This window comes from Oryzias melastigma, linkage group LG12 (assembly GCF_002922805.2).
Source record: "Oryzias melastigma strain HK-1 linkage group LG12, ASM292280v2, whole genome shotgun sequence".
Lineage (NCBI taxonomy): Eukaryota > Metazoa > Chordata > Actinopteri > Beloniformes > Adrianichthyidae > Oryzias > Oryzias melastigma.
The window spans coordinates 5,935,984-5,949,075 of NC_050523.1; the positions used below are offsets into that span (position 1 = coordinate 5,935,984).

Here is a 13,092-nt window from a genome sequence, read left to right on the forward strand (position 1 = left end):
AAAGTCACTTTTAGCCCTCAACAAATCTTAACAAATAGGCCCAGAAAAAAACAAAGCCAAGCACTTAATTTATAAAGGTGCTGATATAAGGTCCAGTTTTATGCAGAATAATACTATTTTCACATTGATTGTATGGAGTAATAAAACTGGAAATTGTTTTTTTTTTTCTTTTTTAGTTTTTTCAGGAAATCTTCTATTGGTTTTGTTTTTTAGCTTTACTTATTAGTCACAAAGTACAAACAACTGCAAATGAGTCTTCAATGCATTTTTAAAAAGCGATCTCTACTTTCTAACACCAGGTTATTCATATCTAAAGTCCAAGAAGTGCAACTTTTTTGTCCCATTTAAGTCAAATCTGAAGACAAAAAGAAAGAGCATCATTTTGCAATACCTAACATCCGCTGGATGTACTTACCAACTTTGCAATGATTGGCATTTTTCTCATATGTTACGTTTCCATTTGGCTGAGGTGAACCTGTGCATTGGTATAAAAATTTAAAGGTTGCAGAAAAATACACATATTAGCATCCATTTGATTTTGAAGTCTGGTATTGCTTGGAAGCTTAAAAATGACTTCTATAATTTGGGCTACAATTTCGTGTATAGCCCACTTTTGAACTATTATAATTTTGATCATCTACACTAGGGGTCCCAAAACTTTTTCTTGTGAGGGCCACATAACTGTTTTCTTCTCTGATGTGGGGCCGGGGTCGGTTTGTAGGCTAGCAGAAAAAGTGTAACAATCACAGCCTAAATGTAAAGATTTATGGTTTTCAAGAAAGCCACACATAGCCAAAACTTTAATAATTAATTTCTGTAATCTTCATAGAAAAAAATAATACTAAACCATTTTAAAAAATAAGATATACAGCATTACCTTTGAAGATGAATGTGTGAATGCTGTAAGCTGAATTTGGCCGCTGAAGATGCTGAAATTGATAACTGAAAACGCTGAAGCTGATAGCTAGCTAAAATACTACCGAAATACCAAATTATCCTAAAACCCCCCAAAAATCTAAATTAGCTAAAACAGTGAGCATGTTGTTGAAATATTAGCTAAACTCCAAAATAGCCTAAAAAACCGAGAAAAAACAACTACCATTAGCTGAAATTATAGCTAAATCCTAAGTTAGCCAAAAAAAAAAAAAAACACTGGTAAAATGTCTAATTTAGCCAAAACAGCTAGCATAAGGCTAACATATTAGCTAAATCCCAAATTAGCCAAAAAAAATAAAAAAATAAAAAAAACTGGTAAAATGTCTAATTTAGCCAAAACAGCTAGCATAAGGCTAACACATTAGCTAAACTCCAAATTAGCCTAAAAACCTGAAAAAAGACTAAATTAGAAAAATTGAATAAAAATTCACATTCTATGTGGGTCTCAATCTGCGTTTCTGATAGTGTTGGGGGGCCGGGCCAAATGTGGAGGCGGGCCAGATCCGCCCCACGGGCCATAGTTTGGGGACCCATGATCTACGCAATGGTCAAATCTGAATTATTTCTCTACGGCTTCTCCCTTCCCCTAATTTAGCCTTCCAAATGGAGAGTTATGGAAACATAGAGTCTTCAAATTCGGACTTTGCTAATTCTTGATGATGTCATCAATAGTCGCCGGTCCTCTACGTTAGCGCATAGCTATCAGCGTTTGGAAAATATACAACAACATACGTTGTACGAGCCGCTTTTCTCCTTCACAATCTGCTGGAATAACGTTGATTGTGTTAATGGTTGAAACGGTATGTTAAAGATTTTGTGTTTAAGCGTCACCGGGTTAAACAGGCAAGATAAAATTAAAAACAGTTTGACATGTTTGACCAATTGGAGAGAAAACCAATTTTGCAATTTGATTTAAAAGCATTTAAAATACCACCAAACAAAACCAGGAAACTGACATTTTTCCTCAACACTGGTAGCAGACAGTAAAGAAAAATGTGTTCTCCAGGTTGCAGCAATTGAAGTTGTTTCTCTAGAACTTTACATTTTAGGATAGACTTTTTGAAGAGAGAGTGGTTAAATAAATCTGTGGGTGATTAAAAAATGATTCAAAAACATCAATTTTTTTGAATCAGCTAATCGTTTTTACCAGAAATTTGCTAACTTTGGGATGACCTTGTAACTTTGTCTTTTATCTATGCTTTAAATTGCATTTATCTGCTTAACGCAGAGACTCTATAGTTCAGGCTCTTACAAGAGTGCCACAGTGTGGTGGTGGGAGTAAGGTATGGAAAACATGTGTTTATTTACTCATAAAGGGGTTTCCTGGAGTTCTGAAGCTTATGTTTGCGCAGTATTTGCACTCTTCCTTATTTGTGTCATTGAGCAGGAGGGTCGTTTAGGCGGGAAAAGAGGGACTTCAGACCGACCGAGGGCAGAATGTACACAAGACCGAGTCATCCAAACAGCTTCTGTGTATTTGTGGTCTACCTACCTCTTGGTCATGAGGGGCTTTGGTCAAAGGAAGAGTATTTTTAGCCTCCAGCATCAGAGGTGTTGGTTTTCCCCCAGGAACCTGGCGTGCTAAGTGGGTAAATACTTCAATTTAAGGAGGTGAGGGTGAGACCCATACCTGTGGTTTAGGAAGCTATCAGACCAGCCTCTTCAGGAAGCTTGACTGCTGTGAAAGAAGTCCATGAATGGAGGTGTGTGAGAATATTAAAATCAGGGAGGATGGGAGAATCTCTTTAATCGTGCAGCCAAAAGAGCAGCGCTCTGTTGGGCGGCCCTCGCCGTCTGGCTCACCTCCAGCTCACCCTTAGACCCATGAGGATCTAAAACCTCCGATGAATTCAGGGATTTCACGCACAAATAAAGGGAAACTGGCAGTTTAGTGAAGAGATGTGAAATGATTTGGAATAAATGGAATCCTGATGACAGTTGCTTCCTCTGCTAAAAACCTCTGGTCTGTCCGGGGATCGGATCTTGTCAGGGAGGATTAGCGATGGCGGCACACACACAGCAGGGACCACGGTACACTTAAGATCAACTGGATGCTCTCCAGTGTCTTGTTTTATTTTCATGCTGCATCTGTTGATTCTTTTAGTTAGTTTGAGCTTTTGCAGTGGAAAATTGTCCTTGTGTTTTTTTGTAATTTCTTAATAGACCAACAGAATAGCAATAGTGTATCTATACCTTCATGAATGGAGATCATATATATTATTAGATCAGTAAGAGGAAGTATTAACCTGCTTCTGATGCTATGTTCATTGTTTAATACAAAAATAGTTTAAAAAAAATTAAAAAAAATCACAGTATTAGGATGATGTGATAATATTGCAAGTTCATAGATTGATTTCATTTTAGTAAAAGTCACACCTATTAATTAAATTCCTATATATCTTGTTTTATCGGATTTCATGAAACTTAGGTTTGTGTATTATTTGAGTTCTACAACTATTAGTTATTTAAAGAGACACGAATTGCAATAAAACATGGAAATAAGTAAATAAATAAAATTGAAATAATGAAAACGTATGATGCACAAATATTGATCAATTTAGTCTTATTACTAAGAATTTAGCTTGAGACCCTTTTATCTGGAAAATACGTTATAAGTGTACTCTTTTAGATACTAAATTTTTAATTAAATGAATAACAGATTATTTTAAAGCAGTTTTATTACAATCGACCTTACCTTATCCTGTTGGTTAAAAAAGTTTTTCGTTGGGACACTTAAGAATTGTTGTGAATCATGAGCTAACAGCTTTTGCTAGCTAGATTTTCTCCGGATTTATGTTGATTTACTTACTAAAATTGATCATGATTTGTTGGACACAGACAACAACAGCAATATTTATGATAACTATTAAACAAAATATCTTGTGTATTACAAAAATACCTGTTGCATAGGAGTGTAAAGTCTTTCTTACTGTTGGTAAGGCCTTAAGTAAAAGATTGCAGCTTCTTAGCAAACTTTTAAAAGTCCCACTCCAACTATATATTTCTTCTCTTGTAAAATTGTTCCCAGTTGTCTTTTACGATTATGCAGTTTTTAGCAAAAATCAAAAAGTGTGGACCGTTTTATTGCAGAGCAACAGGAGCTCATTAGAAATTTGATTCTGGGTTCTGGCACAGAAGTTAGCTGTGCTAATTTCCCAGAATTCCTTTGCTTACACTGTCTCCCGCTAGCTTATAGCACCTCACACGCCCAAGCTAACATTAGCGTATCAAAAAAAAAAAAAAAAAAAAAGTGAGCAATATCGGAGCTATCCAGCAGTACAGTTTAGAGCCAGATGACAGGTCAGAACAGGGAAATGAAGACGTTAATGGATCTATTTGTCTGCAAGGGGATGCTTCAGAATTGTGTGTCTGCAAGGGGATGCTTCAGAATTGTGATGGAGAAGGGAGACCTTGGCAGTTGCTGCATCACTTTTTCAAACTGCTGTTGTAATATGCTGCTGATCCAACACGATTTGAACTAAATAAAAAATCTTAAGAGATACAGTTTTAATCATAAATTATTTTAGAGAAGCATGAAACAAGAACATGGTAGAAGTCCCCTGTGGTAATTATAAGTTGGCACCAGTGTTCTGCAGTGGAGCCGCCATCAGTGTGTGAATGTGGGTGTGAATGGGTGAATGGGACTGTGACGGAAAAAGGCTTTGGGCTTCTAAGGAAGGTAGAAAAGCACCATTTACCATTTAAAAAGACCAGAAACACGATTTTCCTGGGAGTGGGTCTTTGAAACACTTCAGGCTGTCAGTAAAAACACTTGGTGGCCACCTGTCCTGATGAGATCTCACATAGAAAATTGTATTGAGTTTTTTTTTTTTTTTTTTGTCCTGGCGACGTTATTTTAGTGGAATGTAACACATTTTTTGTCATTATTAGCTAATTTGAAATAAAGACTTTACTGCTGGTTTTGGCTTAACCCTTGTGATATCTTATGGGGTACATTGACGTGTTATCTATCGCCTTCCAAAGGGGGACAAGATTTTGTGTCTGCCATGGACACCAGTGAAAATCAAAAATCATTGACAAACACAAAAGTTGAATTAATGAATGAGTGAAATTGTTCAACCTAGCTAGGATAGCACAAGAGTTAAGTGAAATTTGAACAATTGAGAAGGGAAAAAAGCAATAGCCAAAGTCAATTTGTCATCTTTCTGCTGTGAATAAAGTTTTCAGTCATGTTTAGTGCCTGGTGGGTATATTTTCAGGAGGGTCTTGTAGTTTGACTCAGTTGTCGGGAAGTGAGTGGGCAGATGTAGAACAGCACAGTACAAGCAGAACAATGACAGATGAAATGAGCCGCTCGTGGTTTATTACCGCTCAGCTCTGAGAATCAGTCTCATTAAAGGAAGCCCTGTAATCATGGGCAATGATAGGCATTCTCTGACTTGTGGGTTTGTTCGTAAGCCGAAGACAGATAAATCTGTCTCTTTGCTTAGCCTCTACTAAACTGTTTTCAGATGTAGAACGAGCAAAGTTGTGCTTTTGACAAGCTCTGAGCTGCCATACCTCAAATGAAACGAGAAGCACCCATGTGTTTGACCAGGTCACATTATATTCCTTTTCTTTGACTAATTAGGGTGTGAAATGTTCACTCTGAGTCAGATCTTTCAGACGATGAAAGCAATCAGGCTTGGTTGGACTTCTTCTTTGCTGCACAGCTGTGGAGAAACACGTGCGGCCGCAGTGTCCTCAAATGAAAAGCTCTGCGCACACAGAAATGTGCACGTGAGTCACGCATAATGACTTCCAGCTGGAAGTTGGTGCAGATGGCTCCGAAGCAGCCCTTTCACTGGGAGGCGGATGCTGCCGCCATCCAAAGCAGGCCGTCGTAGGTGTTGCTAGGAGCTGGTGTCGGCGTTCAGATGCAGCGTTTTCTGGTGTCGTCATGTCCTGAGAGCTGTTTGTTCTGGGTGGTTTTGGCCGGTGACTGTGTGGTCCAGGGTCAAACTGCATGTCACATTGTTCTGACCCAGTGTACATCTGCGGTGGCCCCGGTTGCAGCCAAGAGGACCCGCTCGAGAGTGTGCAAATTACATGGTTGTGGTGGGAGAGCGGCCGCGGTGGACTCACCATCGAAGTGAACCGATGGAAGAACTGGTCTTTGCTCAGCTGTAACCCGTGATCATGGGGATCTATAAATGGGCACATCTTTCTTTAGCCCTTAAATGGAAAACATAAATCTCCTCCGCAGCCCCGCTGTGACATCCTCTGCTGAGTAATCTGTCCTTCTGAGTCAGCACAAGACAGAAAATACAGGGAAGGCTGAAAGAATTTGCCATAATTAGGTCTTACTTTAGAGAAAGACATTTTGGGGGTGTGCTTAAATAGACTGCTTCTATTTGGGTCGTACAAACAAACCATGACATTGCACATTCTTGTAGATACTTTTTATTAAAATGTGAATCTAACTTTGTTTCTTTTTGTCTCTTTTCTCTCTTTTTTTAGTGGAACCAGCTGACCTCTTGAAGATTTTAGATTTTCACAGTTTACCTGAGGGAGTTTCAAAAACGACGGGTTTGTGCTCACATCGGAGGTCGACGCAGGGACCCGATGTGGCTTACAGAGTATCCAAAGATGCCCAACTCAGCGCCCCCACCAAACAGCTGTACCCAGGTGAGTGTTCACCACGTTTCAAGCTCAGTTGCATCATAATTTGACATAAATTCCTATATTTGTACTTAGAATTTCTCTAACTTTATCATGTTTTTATAAGCGCAAAACTTTATTGAAAGTCTAGAAGTGTCGAAAAAACACAATTTGACAATTATGCTAAGTCATAACTATGCAAATAAAGAGAAACCAATTCACACAAAAAGTCATTCGAAACACAGCGACAGATGTGAACAATACTTTGATTTACAGCAGATACATTCAAGTTTCTGTCACTGCACTAAAGCTTATCACCATCTATCAAAGGAGGCGTCAGCGTCTCATTCAGGATGGTCATGGAGTCGAAAACTATATGGAAGGAGCTACAGATGAAGCGATTTTGGGAAATACTGTTGGTGATTTTACAGAGGAGTTGAGGAATGACATTCGAGTTGCGTATTTTGAAGTGTTCTAAAATGCTTTTGTCCATTGTCACAGCTGAACTACCCCTACCAAATGTTTTATGCTACGTTCTTGGCAATGCCCGTTCAAGTGAACACTTCCAATGAAAAGTCTAGTAAAAGCACGTATATGTGTGTTCTGAGCTTCCATGTTAAAAACTCTCGCGTTTACACATTGCTACACACATTTTTAAGTCCATTTTTAGATGTGTATGCACGCACGGACGTTAAAAACTTAACCAGTTAAACTATGACCAATCGGAGACTTGGATTTGGTAGTGGTACATGGGTAGGTAGCATCCTTTTCAAAACAAGGGATCATGGAGGAGAAATTAATTGCCGTTCGTGCCCGGCTGGAGTTATGACACCAAAACTTTCATATGTTGGAATCAAGCTAAGTCTTGAACAAGATTCGTAACACTTCAACATTGTGCATCGACTGTAGGTACATGCGCTTGTATCCGGTAGCTACATTCCAGCGTAAACACATTATACTAAAAGAGTGTTGAGGCACGTTTTTTTTGAACATGCATAACATGCCTGATGTATACGTAGCATCAGTGCTCTACAGTGCTGCTACGAACGATTATTTTAATAGTCGACTAATCGCCAATTATTTTTTCCGATTAGTCGACTAATCGGGTCATGCGCAAAGTGGATGTAAAACACACATCTTAACCATCATTAGCTTCAAACTAACTAAAAATGAAGACAGATAAGATGATAGTTTATTAAAATTTTAATAAATCATGCAGCCTCTGTCCTCCATTAAATCAAATGAGGTCAGCATTTGAGACGAGAAACTATTTTTCACAAAAGATACACTTTTGATCTCATTGACTCAAGTATTAAGAAGTATTTTTTTTGTGCTGAACTCTCACAACTTTGTTCAACTTTACCACACTCTGACGCCATCAAATATAAATTAACGACTAATCAACTATTAGATTAGTCGTTGACTATTTTGATAGTCGACTAATGTAGCGACAGTCCGGTGTAAACAGAGTATGCTAAAAGCACGTTCAAGCACATTTTTTAACATGTATAACATGCTTGACGTAGACGTAGCATCAGTACATCAGTGCGCGTTTTCATTGATTATGAAATTGCACAAATTGGAGACGCCTCAATTAAAAATAAATAAATAAAAAAAACTTGCTTTTATCAAGAAAAAGTTTTTGCTCTTGGAAGAGGTGGTTTTGAGGCATATTGAAATTGATACACTTTGAAAAACTGCAATGGAAACCCTTTCTTTGAACTACATGTAGCTTTCCATTCCTGAATAAGACGCCAACGTCTCCTTTGATAGATGAGGATGAGCGCTATTGCTGTGACAGAAATTTTATTAAATGTGCTGCAAATCAAAGAATTGATCACACCTGTTTTTGAATGGCTTATTGTGTGTTTGTTTTTATTTGCTCAATTGTAATTTAATACAAACTGTAATTGCGAAAATGTGTTTTTTTGACATTTCTAGAATTTCAATAAAGTTTTTCGCATGTGTATAATGGAAACACAGCCACTGTTTAGTTTTGCCAGGCTGCTTCAAAGGTGCTCTCTACTGTCTTTCCTTTGTGCCCTCGGGTAGCAGTTTTATTGGTTGCTTTACATAAATTACCGTCGGCTTGTCTTTTGTAAATATGATTCCATAATTACAGTAGAGCTGAATCTTTTCCTTTAAGCTCCATATTTCTAAAAAAAAAATGAAAAATGATCAGTGTAGCGGTACACGGCGTCGGGGAGGAGCTGTCCCACTGAGAAGCAGGGAAAACAGAGGTTGTAGACGGGAGGGAAGTCTGGATTTCCACTTTTCTGTGAGTTCAGTCGTGCTGACGTGGCTCTGAGTCTCGGCTCTGCAAAAGCACTTATCTTTCTCCTCTCCTTCTCTTTCTTCCCCCCCTTAAGGTGTCATAACTCTTCTCCTCCGTCATTTCCTTGCAGTGTTTTGCTCCTCTGTGTTCAACAGCAAAATGGTTCAGATAAAAACCAGCAAAAGGCCGAAGCTTGAAAGCCGTGGAGGCTTCCCGTCCTCCTCAGATGCTTCATTGGCCTCAGTGGACCTTTGATCCGTGCCACGGCTCTTCCTTTGAGCTTAGAGGAGAGCTGCGAGGCTTTTTGAGGCCTGCGTGCCCTCACACGCTCTTCAATCAAACAAATATTGTTCACTTTGATGCTCTGTGACAGCGCAGCTCCATATGGGTCTTTGTTTAGACACATAGGCTGTAATTACACACATGCTACTCATCCAAAATAACAGTCTCCATAAAACAAAGCATCTGTAGGGGTTCATAACAGGCACCAGATAGTCTTAAGGTGCAAACAAACTAACTAGCTGTCTGTGGCTTGGAGGCTTTAGCGTCCAGTTTGTGATCTTTTTTTGCCTTAACATCACAAGAATGGGCATCTTATAATTTCCAGATTGTGTGATCATTTTCTAGCGCCCCACCTTAAGCAAGTTTCCTGTCAAGTTGGCCAAAAATCCAGACGGTACAGTTCAGTTTGCTGTAATAATTCTGACTCTGAAAGGTCAGAAAAGAAGTAAAAATGGAGCCTGATGGTTAGGTAAAAAGAAAAAAAAGTACACCGTCTCTGTAGGAGAACACACTGGCCCGTGACCCCGCAACCACAGACAGTTTGGGATGATGTATTGGAAAGGAGCGAGTACAGACGTGCAGTCATTAGATGAACACATGGAAGAAATGGTTCATCTGACACTGCAGAAGCACTGAAAACACAGGAAACCTTTCTTACCTCAGTTATGCCAAGCAGAAAAAGGGAAACTGACTGCAGGATACAATAAAACATAAAGGTCAAACTGCAGCAACACTGGTAAAGGCGTTGGTAATTACTTACAGGATTTGAACATTAAAAACTGTGTTTTTGAATGTCAAAGAACATGAAAGCATTCAGTTTGACTGCTAAGATATTTGAATTCTTTACGTTGTGATGCACAAAATAGGTGTATAGAGGTGCATAAAAATATAATATACTCTAAATATGTATCACAAAGAAATTTGTGTTCATCATTTTTTACATGTTTGAGGTTAAAAAAATATTTTATCTTACCTTTTCATACAATATTTTCTGTTGTCCCGGGCATTTGCTGTACGGAAGGCTGATTATGCCAAAATGTAAAAAATAAAAATAAATGCAAAATTTTCCATATATGTGAAATATATAAACTATACTTCAATATTATGTGGAAAAAAGCATTTTGTTAATTAATATTGGTTAATGAGAGAAAATAAGTGTACTTTATATTTTTGTTAAATCACACAGTCAGATTTATATTTTAGATTTTTATACAACAATTTTTCAACTTTTAATAATGAATTTTTCAAAATTATCATTATTTCTTCTTTTAAATGTATAATTCCTGTAATTAAATCATATTTTTACCTACACTTGTTACGTTAACAGAAGTAATGTATTCTGTGAAAAAGGGACTAACCATAAGGTGACTTTTGCCAGCAGCTACTTTACATTTTAAATCATGGCAAATGTCATAGAAGAGATTTTTTTTTTGTATATAAAAGCAAAAAAGCAATTAAAAATGCATACATTTGTTTTTGTAAACCTATTAGGCTGCAGATGTAAAACTAAGAGAAAAAAATCGAAATAAATATAAAACAATTATATTTAATTAATTGCTTAAAAAAATATTTTTAGCATAACAATAAGAAATAATAAAGCAAAGTAATAGCCTGAAATGAAAGCTACCATATAAGTGTCTACCATTTTTTGTGTTGTTAGTTCTATATATACATTTTGGCGTATTTTTCATATTGAGCTTTCCAGCTTTGTTATCATCTTGATTTATCACAATCAGGAAAGATAGAAAGATTATTAACAGGCTGCACTGTTTAACAAGCTGACATTTATCATATGATCACTCTATGGACCTGTTGGCATGGCAACAACTGCAGCAAGTGTCTGAGATGTTAAAGCGCAGAGACTCTGCTGCAAATGATGAATAGCTCTTATAGCTGCTTTACTATTAAGCCTTATTTCCAGTTCTCATCTATTCCCACTCCTGTTACTGAACGTGCTTTCGTTCAGCTTTTCTTACTTCTTCACCTGCTGTGTTTCAGCCCTTTATGCTGTTAATGTTGCATGGAAAAACTTCACTTCCATTCCCCCCCCTGTACTAATTAGGTCCTTGAAGCACCCCCTGACTGGTTTCAACTGGTCTGGGTTAATGTGCATTTATCAATGTGTTAATCACAAAGTATAAAAGAGTAATATCAAAGTATTAAAGAAGCTTCATTTAGTTTAAAACCTGAACTGACCTAATTGCATTGAAGCCAAAAAAATTCCAAGGTTGACATCACAGTCCAGTTTTCATATACAGTCAATGCCGTAGAATTCTTTTGGATAAAAGGTTACGAAAATCGAGCAATAGGGAAATAATCTGTTTTTATCAACGGAACCTCCCACTTTCAGGACTATTCCATATGAAGTTGCAAAGCTGGCTAAGAGATGCTCCAAATTCTTTCCTGAATAAAGTGGAAAATGCTGTACTATTGTCTTTGGCAGACTCCACTGGGGGTGATTCCAGTGTAAACCTTTAGCTCCTCTAATCCCCTGTGTCAACACACGCTCTAAACATGAGTCCAGTAATGAGGAGCGAGGTATCGCTCATCTGCTGGCCTGAAGCAAAAAGACACATTCCTGGGGAGAAAAAAAAACAGAGTTTTGTGCCTCATTTAATCGAATAACGAAAATTTGGTTAGCCTTTGTAGTTCAGACCTTTACATAAACCCCCTACCTCAGCTGACCCATCCCCTCCACAGAGTTTCAGCGATGCTAAAGGTTCAGCTAGCTGTAGATTTTCACACTAAACTCGCCATCCCAGATTTCGCCATGCAGAATTCCTGTTGGGGGGTCTGCCAAAGCATGTGTTCCCCTCATGATGCGAAACGCCGCCTGGCATTGATGAAGGAATGATATGGAAAGGCAGGAAGGCACACAGACTTTACTCCCAGATGGCTGACAGGGTGAGACAAGACGAAAACGAGGAGACAAAAAAAATAAAAAACATTTTCCAAAGTGTGCCCCAATACGACTCCAGCCACAAACCCGTCTCTTATTTCTGCCCGTCTGGAAGCTAAAGAGCGTCAGACCGCTACTGAATTTCAAGCGGTTCTCTTTTGTTTATGTTAAACACAATCCAAATGTCTTTTTTTTTTTATAACCTCAATGGCTCTGAATACCTCATCTTTCCCCTGAAGCTCACATTTGCCCACATTAGTCCTCTCAGATGGTTGGAAAACCGACTTTTTCTCTGTGGGAACTTTAATAGCAGATGTGTTCATACTTGTGCAAAATGAAGGAAATAGTTCAAGCAGCACAAAGGACCCATGCAGATTTTTCCTGATATCGTTCATGTGCTCGCATACCAACACAGTGTTGGTATTTCCATTTCCAAATGAAATGTGTCTTCGATTATTTTCTCCGTAAAAATTCCTGCTCCCTTCCAGGTCGTCGGTGTGTCTGTTAGACGCATCAGCTGTAGGAGAGCAGAGGAGAGTCTGAGGGATGGCTCTACCCAAGTCTCCCAGGATCACATGTTTTTACCATCAATGCTCCTCATCCTCTCTTCTTTTCCCCCCTCCGCTCCACGATCATGCCAACACATCCTTCCAGATTAAATCTATCCTTTTCATTCCTATTCAAGCGGTTTTTCAGATCCAGCTCGTCTGTCAACGATTGATGAAAAACTAGGGGTGTTAACAATGCATTGACTTAATCGATTAATTGATTTGTATTTCAACTAGATTGATCTGTTTTAGGCACGTTGTTAATCAAATTGACCTATGCCAGGGATCTTCAACCTTTAACGCTAAAAGAGTAATTTGATTCAGATTCTTATGGACTGAAACTCAGATAAAAACAAAAATTCGCCTCAAAGTTACAAAAATACACTTTATTTATGTTTTTGTGGTCATTAAGCCAACCATTTATAAAATATAGCTTTAAATTTGTTTCTACAATAACACACAGACACACACATACATATTTAAATATATATGTATATATATATATATATATATATATATATATACACATATATATATATATATATATATAT

General features: G+C 38.0%; 1 protein-coding gene across 2 annotated transcripts in view; it reads left to right on the forward strand.

Moving 5' to 3' along the window:
* col5a1 (procollagen, type V, alpha 1) overlaps window positions 1-13,092 on the forward strand; it is a 98,797-nt gene that overhangs the window by 16,349 nt on the left and 69,356 nt on the right. For both annotated transcript variants that reach the window (XM_024298811.2, XM_024298810.2), the window contains exon 2: window positions 6,397-6,564. In XM_024298811.2, the coding sequence (XP_024154579.1) occupies window positions 6,397-6,564 (168 nt within the window). The remainder of the gene's footprint in view (window positions 1-6,396; window positions 6,565-13,092) is intronic.